General features: G+C 42.0%; 1 protein-coding gene across 1 annotated transcript in view; it reads left to right on the forward strand.

Moving 5' to 3' along the window:
- The window catches only part of LOC126294980 (something about silencing protein 10), a 177341-nt gene that overhangs the window by 68560 nt on the left and 93577 nt on the right, over nucleotides 1–15204 (forward strand). Inside the window, exon 4 of the mRNA XM_049987214.1 lies at nucleotides 12191–12315. Within this exon, the coding sequence (XP_049843171.1) occupies nucleotides 12191–12315 (125 nt within the window). The remainder of the gene's footprint in view (nucleotides 1–12190; nucleotides 12316–15204) is intronic.

Genomic DNA, 15204 nt, shown 5'->3' on the forward strand with positions numbered 1-15204 from the left:
GAGAAATACTGCATCTACCTGGCTGCCTTGATCCAAAGCTTTCAATATGTTGTGAGATAAGTGCGAGTAGGTTTCTACGTGATCGATGTTATCTGAATTTGTGCCGGTTGGCATTGAGGAAGTCATTTTGTTCAAGATATCTCATTATGTTTGAGGTCAGATTATCTTCTAAGATTCTACAACAAATCAATGTCGAGGATATTGGATGGTAGTTTTGTGGCTCATTTCTACTACCTGTCTTGTAGACAGGTGTGAACTTTCCTTTTTCCAAGAACTGAACACGGTTTTTGTTTGAGGGATCTACAATAGATTATGGTTTGAAGAATGGCTAACTCCACCACAATTTCAGTATAGAATCTGATAGGTATTCAGTTGGGTCCTGGAGTTTTGTTCAATTTTATCTATTTCTGTTGTTTCTCAACACCACTGACACTAATATTTATTTCATTCATTTTTTCAGTGGTGCGAGGATTAAATTGGGGCTATTCTTCTGGGTTTTCCTTTGTAAAGTAGCATTTGAAAAAGGAGTTAAGCATTTCACCATTTGCTTTGCTACTCTCAATTTCAGTTCCTTTCTTATTAACTAGGGACTGGAAACTAATTCTGGTGCCACTAGCAAAGTAAGACCAGAATTTCTTTGGGTTCTGTGAAAGACAGTATTCTGCTACAGAAGTCATTGAAGGCACCACAGATTGCTCTCTTGACAGCCAAACACATTTCATTCAGCATCTCTCATCTCTAGGCCTCCGCTTTGTTTTACACATATTATGTAGCAATCTCTGTTTCTTTAGAAATTTCATACAGTGAGTGTTTACTGTGGAGGTTCCCTCCCATTATGAACTGTTCTAGTGTGTACATATCTATTCAGTGCATTGCCAACAATTTTTTGAAACCTGAGCTGTAGTTCCTCCACATGCTCCTGCCCTCTGATGAATGTTTCAGGTTCATCATTGAGATATGACACTACTGATTTTTTATTTAGTTTACAGATAATATATATCTTTCTGTTTGTTTTATTTGTCCTTTGTACTTTGGTAAACATTATTACCACAACCACATCATGGTCACTGATATCAGTTTCAGTGTGGGCATCCTCAAAGAGGCCACGTCTATTTCTTGCCATTAGATCCAATATATTTCCATCATGAGTGCGGTTCCTAACTGTTTGTTCTGGGTAGTTTTCAGAGAAAGCATTTAGTAATTTTTTGCAGGATGTCTTACCACACCCACCACCACCAAAACTGTAATTTTCGCAATTAGTTGTTGGATGATTAAAGTCTCCACTGATAATTATAATATGATTGAAGAACTTGTGTACAAGTGAACTGAAGTTTTCTATAAAGTTAAAGTTTTCGATTACTTCAGGAGAAGACTCTGGTGGGCGATAGAAAGATCCAGTTACCATTTTACGCCCACACGTTATACTGAGCTTTGCCAAAAGAATCTCACACGCAACTTCAGTTTCTGTGGGTTAGTTACCATATTTTGCAACTGTAAAGGAAGTCTTATTAAGACCAAACACACTATGCCTTATTCTAAAGTATCTTCAGTGGTCAGTGTAACAATGTGATTTTTTTCCCTCTTACAATTTCCTTTGTTACCGTACAGGGTGATTCAAAAAGAATACCACAACTTTAGGAATTTAAAACTCTGCAACGACAAAAGGCAGAGCTAAGCACTATCTGTCGGCCAATTAAGGGAGCTATAAAGTTTCATTTAGTTGTACATTTGTTCGCTTGAGGCGCTGTTGACTAGGCGCCAGCGTCAGTTGATGCTAAGATGGCGACCGCTCAACAGAAAGCTTTTTGTGTTATTGAGTGCGGCAGAAGTGAATCGGCGATAGTTGTTCAGCGTGCATTTCGACCGAAGTGTGGTGTTAAACCTCCTGATAGGTGGTGTATTAAACGTTGGTATAAACAGTTTACAAAGAATGGGTGTTTGTGCAGAGGGAAAAGTTCTGGACGGCCGAGAACAAGTGATGAAAATGTAGCACGCATCCGGCAAGCATTTGTTCGCAGCCCAGGAAAATCGACTCGCAGAGCTAGCAGAGAGCTGCAAATTCCACAATCAACTGTATGGAGAGTCCTACGAAAAAGGTTAGTTATGAAACCTTATCGTCTGAAATTGGTTCAAGCACTGTCTGCAGCTGATAAGATTAAAAGAATCGATTTCTGTGATTTTATCCTTGCTCAAATGGAAACAGATGAATCTTTCGTTTCAAAGATTGTGTTTAGTGATGAAGCAACTTTCCACACTAACGGGAAAGTCAACCGTCACAATGTCTGTATATGGGGCACTGAGAATCCGCGGGAAACAACTCAGTATGAACGTGACTCGCCTAAGGTGAACGTTTTCTGTGCCATTTCAGCCAATAAAGTTTTTGGTCCCTTTTTCTTCGAAGGTGCTACTGTAATTGGACTACAGTATCTGGAGAGGTTAGAGAATTGGCTGTTCCCTCAGCTCGAACAAGAAGCACAACAACTCATATTTCAGCAGGATGGAGCGGCACCACATTGGCACTTATCTGTCCATAACTACCTGAACGTCAACTACCCGAGGCGATGGATCGGCCGCCAGGCAGCCCGTGACAGAGCACTTCATCACTGGCCTCCAAGAAGCCCTGACCTTACGCCCTGCAATTTTTTCTTATGGGGGTATGTTAAGGATATGGTGTTTCGGCCACCTCTCCCAGCCACCATTGATGATTTGAAACGAGAAATAACTGCAGCTATCCAAACTGTTACGCCTGATAGTCCATTCTTCCTTTTCTTCCACCTGTATGTGTTGGATTTTAGCACACAACACTTTTACTGCAGTACATATATTTGTGTGTTTGTATTGGTTTATTGATGCAACAGTGCATATGGAGAACACAAAATGATTATTTTTACAAATTAATAGCACAAGCAGTTCTGAGGTATCAAGTATTGACCCATGCTGAAACACCCATGTTAGTGTGTGGTGTAGCCTCCACAGGTAGCATTCCAGGCACTGACTCTGGCCTCCAGTGGATCGTACAGATGGCGAATATTGTCCTGGGATACATTATGCCACCCCTGCTCGACCTTTTCACCTAGTTCTGTTAGAGATGTTAGTTGACAAGTTGCACGAGTCACTTCTTGTCCCATCACATCCCGTAGATGCTCAATTGGAGACAAGTCTGGAAATTGTGCTGGCCAAAGAAGTTGCTGCAGATTTTGCAGTGTATATTTTTTTTTTTGGTCAGTGTATGGGTGAGCATTATCCTGTTGAATGAACATCAAAAGAACTAATGTGATGTTATTCTGCACATACCACATACTGAGGAACATCAAGACAACAAAGGACTTTGAAGAGCAGTATAACAGAATGGACAGTGTCTTGAAAGGAGGATATAAGATGAACATCAACAAAAGCAAAGTGAGGATCGTGGAATGTAGTCGCATTAAGTCGGATGATGCTGAGGCAATTAGATTAGGAAATGAGACACTTAAAGTAGTAAAGGACTTTTGCTACTTGGGGAGCAAAATAACTGATGATGGTCAAAGTAGAGAGGGTATAAAATGTAGACTGGTAATGGCAAGGAAAGAGTTTCTGAAGAAGAGAAATTTGTTAACATCGAATATAGATTTATGTATCAGGAAGTCATTTCTGAAAGTATTTGTATGGAGTGTAGCCGTCTATGGAAGTGAAACGTGGACTATAACTAGTTTGGACAAGAAGATAATAGAAGCTTTCGAAATGTGGTGCTACAGAAGAATGCTGAAGGTTAGGTGGGTAGATCACATAACTAATGAGGAGGTATTGAATAGGATTGGGGAGAAGAGGAATTTGTGGCACAACTTGACTAGAAGAAGGGATCGGTTGGTAGGGCATGTTCTGAGGCATCAAGGGATCACCAAATTAGTGTTGGAGGGCAGCGCGGATGGTAAAAATCGTAGAGGGAGGCCAAGAAATGAATACACTAAGCAGATTCATAAGGACGTAGGTTGCAGTAGGTACTGGGAGATGATGAAGCTTGCACAGGATAGATTAGCATAGAGAACTGGATCAAACCAGTCTCAGGACTGAAGACTACAACAACAACAACAACAACAACAACAACAACAATAATAACCACACCACATACTGGTTAGCATTCCCTCCAGAGTCACCAAAAGTGAACGAGAGTTGTAGCTTACGCCGCCCCAGACCATAATGCCTTAGGTGGGTCCAGTGTGTGTCGGACAAATCCACTCTTCGAGACAGTGCTCACCAGGTATATGTCGTACGTGCAAATGACCGTCACTTGCTTGCGGGCAGAATTTGCTTCCGTCGCTGAAGACCACGGTGTGCCATTCTGTCTTCCAAGTGATCTTCTGACATCACCAGTCGCGCCATGCACATCAGTGCTGGAGATGTGCGTGCCTGTAGGCACACTGGTAGTAAGCAGTTCACGACAGTTCGTGTTGCATCATCAGGGCTCACAAGCCTCTTATCTCTGTTGTCGTAGCGGTGTCATCTGCCACTGCTGCCCTTACAGTATGATGAACCCGGCGGGTGTCTGTGCTGTGTGGACCCTCAGTACCTCTTCTACGGATGTGAGAATGTTGAAGTGACCATCAATATCACCATAATTGCACAACACACACTGCACATCCAACTTGTGTGACGGTTCTCCGAAAGGGCCATCCTGTCACTCGGAAGGCCACACTTTAACCACTTTCAGACTTACTCCGTTGGCTGTAAGAAGCACGAGTGTATCTCTGTGGCGCAGTTGCCTGCTTACTTCACACGTTGCACCACACTGGGCCTTCTACCTGTGAGCATTCCCTGTTAAAGGGTAGATACCTGCCACTAAGCTATCTGATGATGAACAACAGTGAAACTATTATCAGTACACCTGGTGTTCTCTAGGTGGCATCCATCTCTCTCTCTCTCTCTCTCTCTCTCTCTCTCTCTTGTTGCTGAATCTGCCTTTTTTCATTTGCCTTTCTATTGTTTTGGGCTGCCAGTTTTCTTGCTGGAGGTGTTCTGCAAATGTTAAATGGCATACTATTTTTTGTCCCTTATAACTTATTTCAAAAGTTATGCCTGTCTGCTTAAACTATAGAGTATCACAGCTATTACACTGGAGTTGCCAAATGCCATATTTTTGGTACATGTCAGTGTGATCTTCCATTTTTAGATACTTCTGTACAGAGTTATTACTTTCATATTCTATTTCTTATTCCTTGTTTCTTGAAGTAGTTCCCAATTCTGTGTGTCAATTTGTTTGCATATGTACCAGCCTGTGTGTTATTCTCTTGCTGTGTAGTGGTGGTAGTGATTTTTACTAGGGATTCTTGGTATCTGTTATTTTTTGCTGTCTGGAATTCAGTATGGTGTTGGCCCACCCTTAGCCTTTATGACAGCTTCCACTGTCACAGGCATGTGTTCAATCAGGTGCTGGAAGGTTTCTTGGGGAATTGCAGCTCCTTCTTCACAGAGTACTGGACTGAGGAGAGGTATAGATGTTGGTGAGGTCTGCTATGAAGTCAGCATTCCAAAGCATCCCAAAAGTTTCCATAGGATTAAGGTCAGGATTCTGTGCAGGCCAGTCCATTACAGGGATGTTATTGTTGTGTAACCACTCCGCCACAGGCCGTGCATTACGAACAGGTGCTCGATCGTATTGGAAGATGCGATCGCCATCCCTGTATTGCTCTTTAACAGTGGGAAGCGAGAAGGTGCTTAAAACATCAATGTAGGCCTGTGCTCTGATTCTGCCATGCAAAACAACAAGGGGTGCAAGCCCCCTCCATGAAAAATACGACCACACCATAACACCACCGCCTCTGAATTTTACTGTTGGCATTACACATGCTGGCAGATGACATTCACTGGGCATTCACCACACCCACATCCTGCCACCGGATTGCCACATTGTGTACCATGATTGATCAGTCCACACAACATTTTTCCACTGTTCTATCGTCCAATGGTTATGGTCCGTACACCGAGCGGGATGTTTGTTTGGCGTTTATGAGCAACTGGAAGTTTGAACTGTGAACCATAAATTGTGAACTGGAATAACCGTTTAGTAACATGAATAGTCATTTGACATTTTTCACATTGGTAAAGCAGTGTCAGAAACAGAAGCAGTAATATCATCATCAGACACTGAAGAGAATGCCTTGTTGATATAGCCATTTATCTCTGTCCCTCAACATCTTTGCCATTTGGTTGTAGTTGCTGCAGTTCGTGTAACTGGTGACACATTGTAAAATGGATGTTCTGGGCCTGCCTCCTGTCTTTTTCTCTGGATTCACTTCTAAGTGTTTTCTCTCTCTCTCTCTCTCTCTCTCTCTCTCTCTCTTTATTAGGTGGCCTGTTTGTACTGTTGGGCCTTCTGAGGCCTCTTTGGACAGAGTGAAAAGTTATGTCAACCTAAGTGTCTGACAAAATGTAGTTTTTTCTTCCTTGTACCACATTAGTCAATGTCCTTTACTCTTTAATTTTTTTTCCCTTAGATTTTCTCAGTTGCCTTTAATTCATCTGAGCTCTTGATATTCATACAAGTGGTTCTCTTTTCTCCAAAGGTCTCTTTAATTTTCCTGTAGGCAGTATCTATCTTACCCCTAGTGAGATAAGACTCTACATCCTTACATTTGTCCTCTAGCCATCCCTGCTTAGCCATTTTGAACTTCCTGTCGATCTAATTTTTGAGACGTGTGTATTTCTTTTTGCCTGCTTCATTTATTGTATTTTTATATTTTCTCCTTTCATCAATTAAATTCAATATTTCTTCTGTTACCCAAGGATTTCTACTAGCCCTCGTCTTTTTACCTACTTGATCCTCTGCTGCCTTCACTACTTCATCCCTCAGAGCTACCCATTCTTCTTCTACTGTATTTCTTTCCCCCATTTCTGTCAATTGTTCCCTTATGCTCTCCCTGAAACTCTGTACAACCTCTGATTCTTTCAGTTTATCCAGGTACCATCTCCTTAAATTCCCACCTTTTTGCAATTTCTTCACTTTTTGTCTACAGTTCATAACCAATAGATTGTGGCCAGAGTCCACATCTGCTCCTGGAAATGTCCTACAATTTAAAACCTGGTTCCTAAATTTCTGTCTTACCATTATATAATCTATCTGACACCTTTTAGTATCTCCAGGATTCTTCCATGTATACAACCTTCTTTTATGATTTTTGAACCAAGTGTTAGCTATGATTAAGTTATGCTCTGCGTGAAATTCTACCAGGCGGCTTCCTCTGTCATTTCTTAGCCCCAGTCCATATTCACCTACTACGTTTCCTTCTCTCCCTTTTCCTACTGTCGAATTCCAGTCACCCATGACTATTAAATTTTCGTCTCCCTTCACTACCTGTATAATTTCTTTTATCTCATCATACATTTCTCCAATTTCTTTGTCATCTGCAGAGCTATTTGGCATATAAACTTGTACCACTGTAGTAGGCATGGCCTTCGTATCTATCTAGGCCACAATAATGCGTTCACTATGCTGTTTGTAGTAGCTTACCCGCATTCCTATTTTCCTATTCATTATTAAAGGCACATTACTATTTAAATTATGTTTTTCTGATATCACATGCACAGTCACAAGACAATCTTCTTGCAATATCTGCCTTACGTGCTCCACGTTTGCATCGGTATGTGCTGCAGGTGGGTGACCAGCTCTGGGATCATCTTGCATTGAATCTCTGCATTGGCAAAACCTTTTGGGCCACTCGGAAACAATGTCTTGAAAATGCTTCGCCTGAATATGCTCCACATTTTACGAGGGTTTTCCTGAGATTAATGCAGAACTTAATTTTTGCTCTTTGCTCTTAGTCAGCATCCATTGAGTCACTGCAAATAATGCACCAAGAACCCAAATAGTGTTTTGCTAAGCACAGCCCTGCCGTGTTGTGAGTTTATGCAGAAACATGGCCAAGGTCATTTTAAGGACTCACCCATACCAGGTAACATAAAAACAACATTTGTTCCTTTTTAGTAGTGCAAACTCAGAAATAAGAAAACCTGTTCTGGAACTTTTCTGACAAAGGGAGTTTAATGTACTCACTCTCTTCTACAAGTCGTAGAAGTTTTTAATTGGAATTTCCAAACCCACTGTATGTTCATGTGGTTGGTTGGTTGGTTGATTTGCGGGAGGGGACCAAATGGTGAGGTCATCGGTCCCATCAGATTGGGGAAGAAGATTGACCGTGCTCTTGCAAAGGAACCGTCCTGGCATTTGCCTGAAATGATTCAGGGAAATAACGGAAAACCTAAATCAGAATGGCCAGACGAGGGTTTGAACTGTTGTCCTACCGAATGCGAGTCCAGTGTGCTAACCACCGTGCCACCTCGATGGTATATTAAGGTGGCTATTAATGAATTACTGTATTTGCACAAATATAGGGCACATGTGAATAAGGTGCACACCTAAACTTTTGACAAAAGATTATAGTAAAAAGTAAATCTCGAATATAGGCTGCACTACTAAATTTACTTCTGATTATGAAGTACTACTACTTACATATGTGATGTAGATACTTACTTATCTTGGCAATCCATGCATAACAATCGAGGAACTTCAAGTTATCAGCTGTGAATTATGCAAAGGAACACACAAAGTTTGAAGCTAGATGTAAATCTCATGTAGATGAAATAAACATTTATCGGTGGTGTCCAAGCAAAGAGAAACATGTAAATAATTCAAAAAGCCAGCTTTCATTTTGAGGGAAAAAGTGCAAATACCCAGATGTGGAAAAAAACTTCTTCGATTTTTTAGTTCAAAACAGGAAATGTAAATGTGTCACCACAACTTATCTGATCCAAATTGAAGGCTGCAAAATAGCGTGTAAAGGAAACATTTTAAGAATGGTATCTAAAGTTTTGTACGGACATGTTTGGTGGTTTAACCGACGACTAATCTATCTATTTAATCACAGAACTACAATTGCGCGAACACTGTCTCAGGCTTACGATAACATTTTGATGTCTTTCCAATGTTACGTGATCCAGCTTTGACACAAATGTTTTTTATTTACTTTTTCCAAACAGGGAATGCAAACAAAACACTGATCTATTTTGATTTACCAAACAGTACTACAGTAAGTAGTTTAGGTGAACATAATGTGCAAACATGCATGTGTGGCACTGAAAAGCAGCAGTGCAATGCTTTCCTTTTTTTAAAACAGCTGTTGTATGTGCAAATAAAGTACACTACTGGCCATTAAAATTGCTACACCAAGGAGAAATTCAGATGATAAACAGGTATTCATTGGACAAATATATTATACTAGAACTGACATGTGATAACATTTTCACGTAATTTGGGTGCATGGATCCTGAGAAATCGGTCCCCAGAACAACCACCTCTGGCCGTAAATAACGACCTTGATATGCCTGGGCATTGAGTCAAACTGAGTTTGAATGGTCTGTACAGGTACAGCTGCCCTTGCAGCTTCAACACGATACCACGGTTCATACGCCATACTGGCGTATCGTGATGAGCCTGTTGCTCGGCCACCATTGGCGAGACGTTTTCAATTGGCGAGAGATCTGGAGAATGTACTGGCCAGGGCAGCAGTCGAACATTTTCTGAATCCAGAAACGCCCGTACAGGACCTGCAACACATGGGCGTGCATTATCCTGCTGAAATGTAGGGTTTTGCAGGGATCAAATGAAGGGTAGAGCCACGGGTCATAACACATCTGAAATGTATCGTCCATTGTTCAAAGTGCCGTCAATGCAAACAAGAGATGACAGAGACGTTTAAACAGTGGCATCCCATACCATCACGCCGGGTGATACGCCAGTATGGCAATGACGAATACATGCTTCCATTGTTCATTCACCGCAATGTCGCCAAACACAGATGTGACCATCATGATGCTGTAAACAGAACCTGGATTCATCCGAAAAAAATGACTTTTTGCCATTCGTGCACCCAGGTTCATCGTTGAGTTAACCATCACAGGCTGTCCTGTCTGTGTTGCAGCGTCGAGGGTAACTGCAGCCAGTCTCTGAGCTGATAGTCCGTGCTGCTGCAAACGTCGTCGAACTGTTCGTGCAGATGGTTGTTGTCTTGCAAACGTCCCCATCTGTTGACTCGGGGATCGAAACGTGGCTGCACGATCCGTTACAGCCATGCGGATAAGATGCCTGTCATCTCGACTGCTAGTGATATGAGGCTGTTGGGATCCAGCACGGCATTCCGTATTACCCTCCTGAACCCACCGATTCCATATCCTGCAAACAGTCATTGGATCTCGACTGACGTGAGCAGCAATGTCGCGACACGATAAACTGCAATGGCGATAGGCTACCATCTGACCTTTATCAAAGTTGGAAACGTGATGGTACACATTTCTCCTCCTTACACGAGGCATCACAACAACATTTCACCAGGCTATGCCGGTCAACTGCTGTTTGTGTATGAGAAATCGGTTGGAAACTTTCCTCAACTGAACATGTTGTAGGTGTCGCTACCGGCGCCAATCTTGTGTGAATGCTCTGAAAAGCTAATCATTTGCATATCACAGCATCTTCTTCCTGTCGGTTAAATTTTGAGTCTGTAGCTTGTCATCTTTGTGGTGTAGCAACTTTAATGGCCGGTAGTGTATATGTTTTTCTCCTTTTTTCTTAAGTCTTTCATAGTTTACAAAAGTAATTGCATAACTTGTAATGGCATGAATTCCAATCCACAAGATACGTGTACAATGTACATGTCATTTTGAAATTGGTGGTTGATGATCTGAGGGGGAAAGAAAATCTTGGTTGTATGCCACACCACTATTCTTTGAGCCAAAATTTAGGAGAATAGTGCAGCCTTTATTTGTGCAAATACAGCCCTTATTCACAAGGTGTGTTTAGTTATTGGATACTTCTTTCAACATCCATTATCCTTTTGTTGTCATATGTTGTTGTACTTCCACATAGCAAATTTCATTTACTTGCAATTTCTAGTTTAGCTTTCTGTGTCATTTGTCTGTCACCATTATTGTAGTCTTGTTTGTGTTTATTTTCAGTTTGTGTTTATTGGACAATCTTTTTGACATGTTCATAGTTCATATCCTAATCTGCTAACATATTGAATACAGTATATTTATGTACCAATAATTTTGATTCCTTTTATGCTGTTTTTCATTGTTTGTATTGCACTTTTTATAGAGGGCAGAGAGCACAATCTTGCTGGAAACACCTGCTTATTGTAGTCTCGTTCATGTTGCCAGTGATAATTTCTGTGCTTTGTTTTTTCTATAAAAAATGTATACACACTTTAAGGAACGAAAAGTATTACTTATATGTTTATTTTACATTTAATAATTGATCACACATGTTGTGCAACCTTCAGTTTAGCACAAGGTTGCTTTAAATGTTCAAAAGGTTTGCTGTCGGTGGCTATACACGTAACAGAACGACGAGCAGTTGCCACAACTACGTCAGTCAGTGCTACAGTGGAGATCACTGCACATGTCGCTGTAATCTCCTGTCAAAGTTACTCCAGTGTGTGTGGCTTACGTCGATAGACATTATCTTCCCCACAAGTAGAAGTCCATAGGTGTTGGATCTGGCGACCATGGAGAGAACTCGATGGGTCCTCTTCGTCCAATCCAGTGCCCCGGAAAATTGTCATCCGAGAAAGCTCGCATGAATAGGTGGTAGTGTGCTGGCACCCCATTCTGTTGGTAGAAGACGTCTTCATCAGCTCTGTGAAGCACACGTATACCTGGCAAAATTGATGTGCGTAACATTTCCGGATCGTATGCTCTGAATATCTGCTGCCATTAGTTGATGAGATCATCTGCTGTCAACAGCGATGGGCTAACAAAAGTGAATTGCAATCTCAATTTCTTTGCTTTGGGAACTAATGTGCCGTATTTGGGGAAATTTGTGTTTATACTTTCGTAATACAAAGATATGCAGTGTACGTGTTGCCACACACAGAAGATCTTTCCAAACTATGTTATTATTTGCTGGGTTGTGTTTCCTGAAGTGCTGGGAAGTAAAACCTTTACCATTCAGATGATTGATATGTTTTACAGCTCTAAGGGAAAGTATGCTGTCACTTAACACAATGAAAGTTTATTTTCACCAGGGAAAAAGTGCATTTTTAACTGGCAAATCCGAGAATTTGTTTTTCTGCCTATACACCCTGACACTGGATGTTGTTATATAGTGTACTGATGCTCGGACCCACGTATCCCTAGTGTAGTGAGCAGAGTGTGTCTTTCTCAGGCTTCCAGAAGGAGGAGGAAGAGGAGGCGGCCCGACTGGAGGAGGAGGAGGCGCGGCAGATCCAGAAGCGTCTGGCCAGCCAGCTGCGGGACGAGGACTTCGGCCTCAGCGCGTTCGTCGCTAAGGTCAGGACGTCGCGGTGTGGGCTGGGCCCTAACTAATGGGATTTCTTTGTAAAAAACAAGAATTTTTAAAAGTATATGATGTTAGTCTCTTTTAAAATACTCTGCATCATTGCTATGGCACATGTCCAAATACAGGGTGGCACACGAAATGTGATACCATTTTGTTTTTGAATATAAACTTTATTGTCAATACATCTGAAAGGAAGGAGAGGGAAAGACGAAAGGATGTGGGTTTTAAGGGAGAGGGTAAGGAGTCATTCCAATCCCGGGAGCGGAAAGACTTCCCTTAGGGGAAAAAAAGGACAGGTGTACACTCGCGCACACACACACACACACACACACACACACACACACACACACACACACACATCCATCCGCACATACACAGACACAAGCCAATGGAGCTTCTTCCATTAATTGGCTTGTGTCTGTGTATGTGCGGATGGATATGTGTGTGTGTGTGTGTGTGTGTGTGCGAGTGTACATCTGTCCTTTTTTTCCCCTAAGGGAAGTCTTTCCGCTCCCGGGATTGGAATGACTCCTTACCCTCTCCCTTAAAACCCACATCCTTTCGTCTTTCCCTCTCCTTCCTGAAGAAGCAACCATCGGTTGCGAAAGCTAGTAATTCTGTGTGTGTGTTTGTGTGTTTTGTTCATGTGCCTGTCTGCCGGCGCTTTCCCGCTTGGTAAGTCTTGGAATCTTTGTTTTTATTATATTTTTCCCATGTGGAAGTTTCTTTCTATTTTATTTACAATCTGAAAGGAACATATACTACAATGAAGAGCTGTCCATGGAGGTTTCTTCTAACTCAGCACATGCTCAATATGTCCACCATTTCGTTTCCTAACATCCTTCAAGCGAACACTGAAGTTAGTGGTTACCCTATGGCACATGTCTTCCGTAATTTCACTGCAAGCTTAAAGAATAAGTCTTCTGAGCTCCATTAAATCACATGGACATTTCGGCAAAATTTTTTTCCCTTAGTTACCCCCCAAAGAAAAAAGTCACACAGGTTGAGGTCTGGACTATTGGGGGGGGGGGGGGGGGCAATTTTGTCTGTCATTGAAGCGACCTGGAAACCTGAGTGAAATGATCCACATGTCGAAATGCTCGTGTAAAAACTCCAACACAGTGTTTGCAGTATGTGGCCTTGCTCCATCTTGCATGCACCACTGCGTGTTGAAGAGCAAGGCAGTAGCAAGGAGCTGTAGAATGAAGCTATTGCGAAGCATGCTCAAATAACGCTCGCTGTTCACAGTTTCTTCAAACAAAAAGGGTCCAATAAGTCTGTGACTGGAAATTATTGCCCACACTGTAATCCTCGGAGCATAATGTTGTCGTTCGTGAAGCACTTTGGTGTTTGCAGTGGCCCAAAAGCGTACATTTTGTTTGTTAACCACACCACCTAAATGGAAATGCTCCTCGCCTGAAAACCAAACGTTGAGAGTTTCTTCCCTATCCTCTGCCCAATGAGCAAACAGTAGTCTCTGCTGCTTGTGTTCTTCAGTGAGCTTCCGTGCACAGGTCATCTTGTATGGGTACATATGGAGGTCACTTTTAAGAATGCGTTGAATGGGGCGTCTCGATATTCCCAGTTGCACTGCTGCCTTTCTACACGATTTCCCGGGACTTCTCTGTACAGGAACTCGTACCGCTTCAATATTCTCTGGTGAGAAAACAGGCTTAGGCTGAGGTCGCTTCGCTTCCAATACTGTTCCTTCCTGTACAAATTTATCGTACAATGGATGGTCTTCTTGCAAGGGACCCATCGTGTGTTAAACTTTTGTCGAAAACGCCTCTGAGTCTCAGCAAGGCTTTTCGTTTCATGAAAAAGTAACACAATTGCCGATCGTTGCTGTATCGTCAGTCTTCCATTGTCAGCCATTGCTGCCTACTAGTCTCCTAGCGGCAGTATCGTGAATTACACGTCATTTCGTAACTCATTTGTTTTTCGAAGCTCTGCTGGTACTGCTGTAGAGATCCCAGCGGGATATCTAATGTGCGTCATAAAATGCGAAAGAAACAGTTGGTAACACATTTCGTGCGCCACCCTGTATCTATTCTAGCTTTGTAAGCACCTCCTGAATTAATACCCACTAGTGACGTTGTGGCATTGTGTTTTATACTGTCCACATCATCGAAACGCTTTCCTTTCAAGTCCATTTTCATTCTAGGGAGCAGGAAGAAGTCCAAAAGAGCTGAATCTGACAAATATGTTGCACAGATACAGGTAGTTGTTTTCGTCGCGTCCAAAAATTACCGAATATTGAGATCCGTGTGCACAGAGGCATTTAGTGCAAAAAGTGCTTGTCACAATTCCACAGAACTTGACGTCTTTGTGCAGAGCTTCGGTGCAACCTTTTTGTATCCTCCAAATAGAATTGTTGGTCTACTATCCACTTTTGAGGGTCAAATTTAGAGTGTGCGATCCCTTTGAAGTTAAAAAACAGACAGACCAGCATTGTTTTCTCACTCTATTTCACATGACAAGCTGTTTTTGGATGAGACAAGCAAGGTGACTTCCATGAACTGGACTGCTGTTCACTTTGCAGTCCTTGCCCGTATTGGCGCGACTCATCATCTGTGATGATTTTGTCGATAAAATTAGGACCGTGTTTGAACGTGTCCTCCATTTCATGGCAGGCTCGAATGTCGTGTTCACTTGGATCCTGATGAGAAATCTGGGCACAGACTTTGGTGCCACTATTTCCATTTCCAAGTTGGCTTTCAAAATGTACTAAATTAGGTCCTAGAACAACTCACATAAGCTGTGTTGTTCACTGATTGACTGGCATCGGTCTTCACTGACAGGATAATGAATTTTGCCGATGTGTTCGTCGGTTTGAGCAGTTGAAGGATGATGAGAACGGACAGATATTCAATGATTGT

Source organism: Schistocerca gregaria, chromosome 11 (assembly GCF_023897955.1).
Source record: "Schistocerca gregaria isolate iqSchGreg1 chromosome 11, iqSchGreg1.2, whole genome shotgun sequence".
In the NCBI taxonomy this organism is placed as follows: domain Eukaryota; kingdom Metazoa; phylum Arthropoda; class Insecta; order Orthoptera; family Acrididae; genus Schistocerca; species Schistocerca gregaria.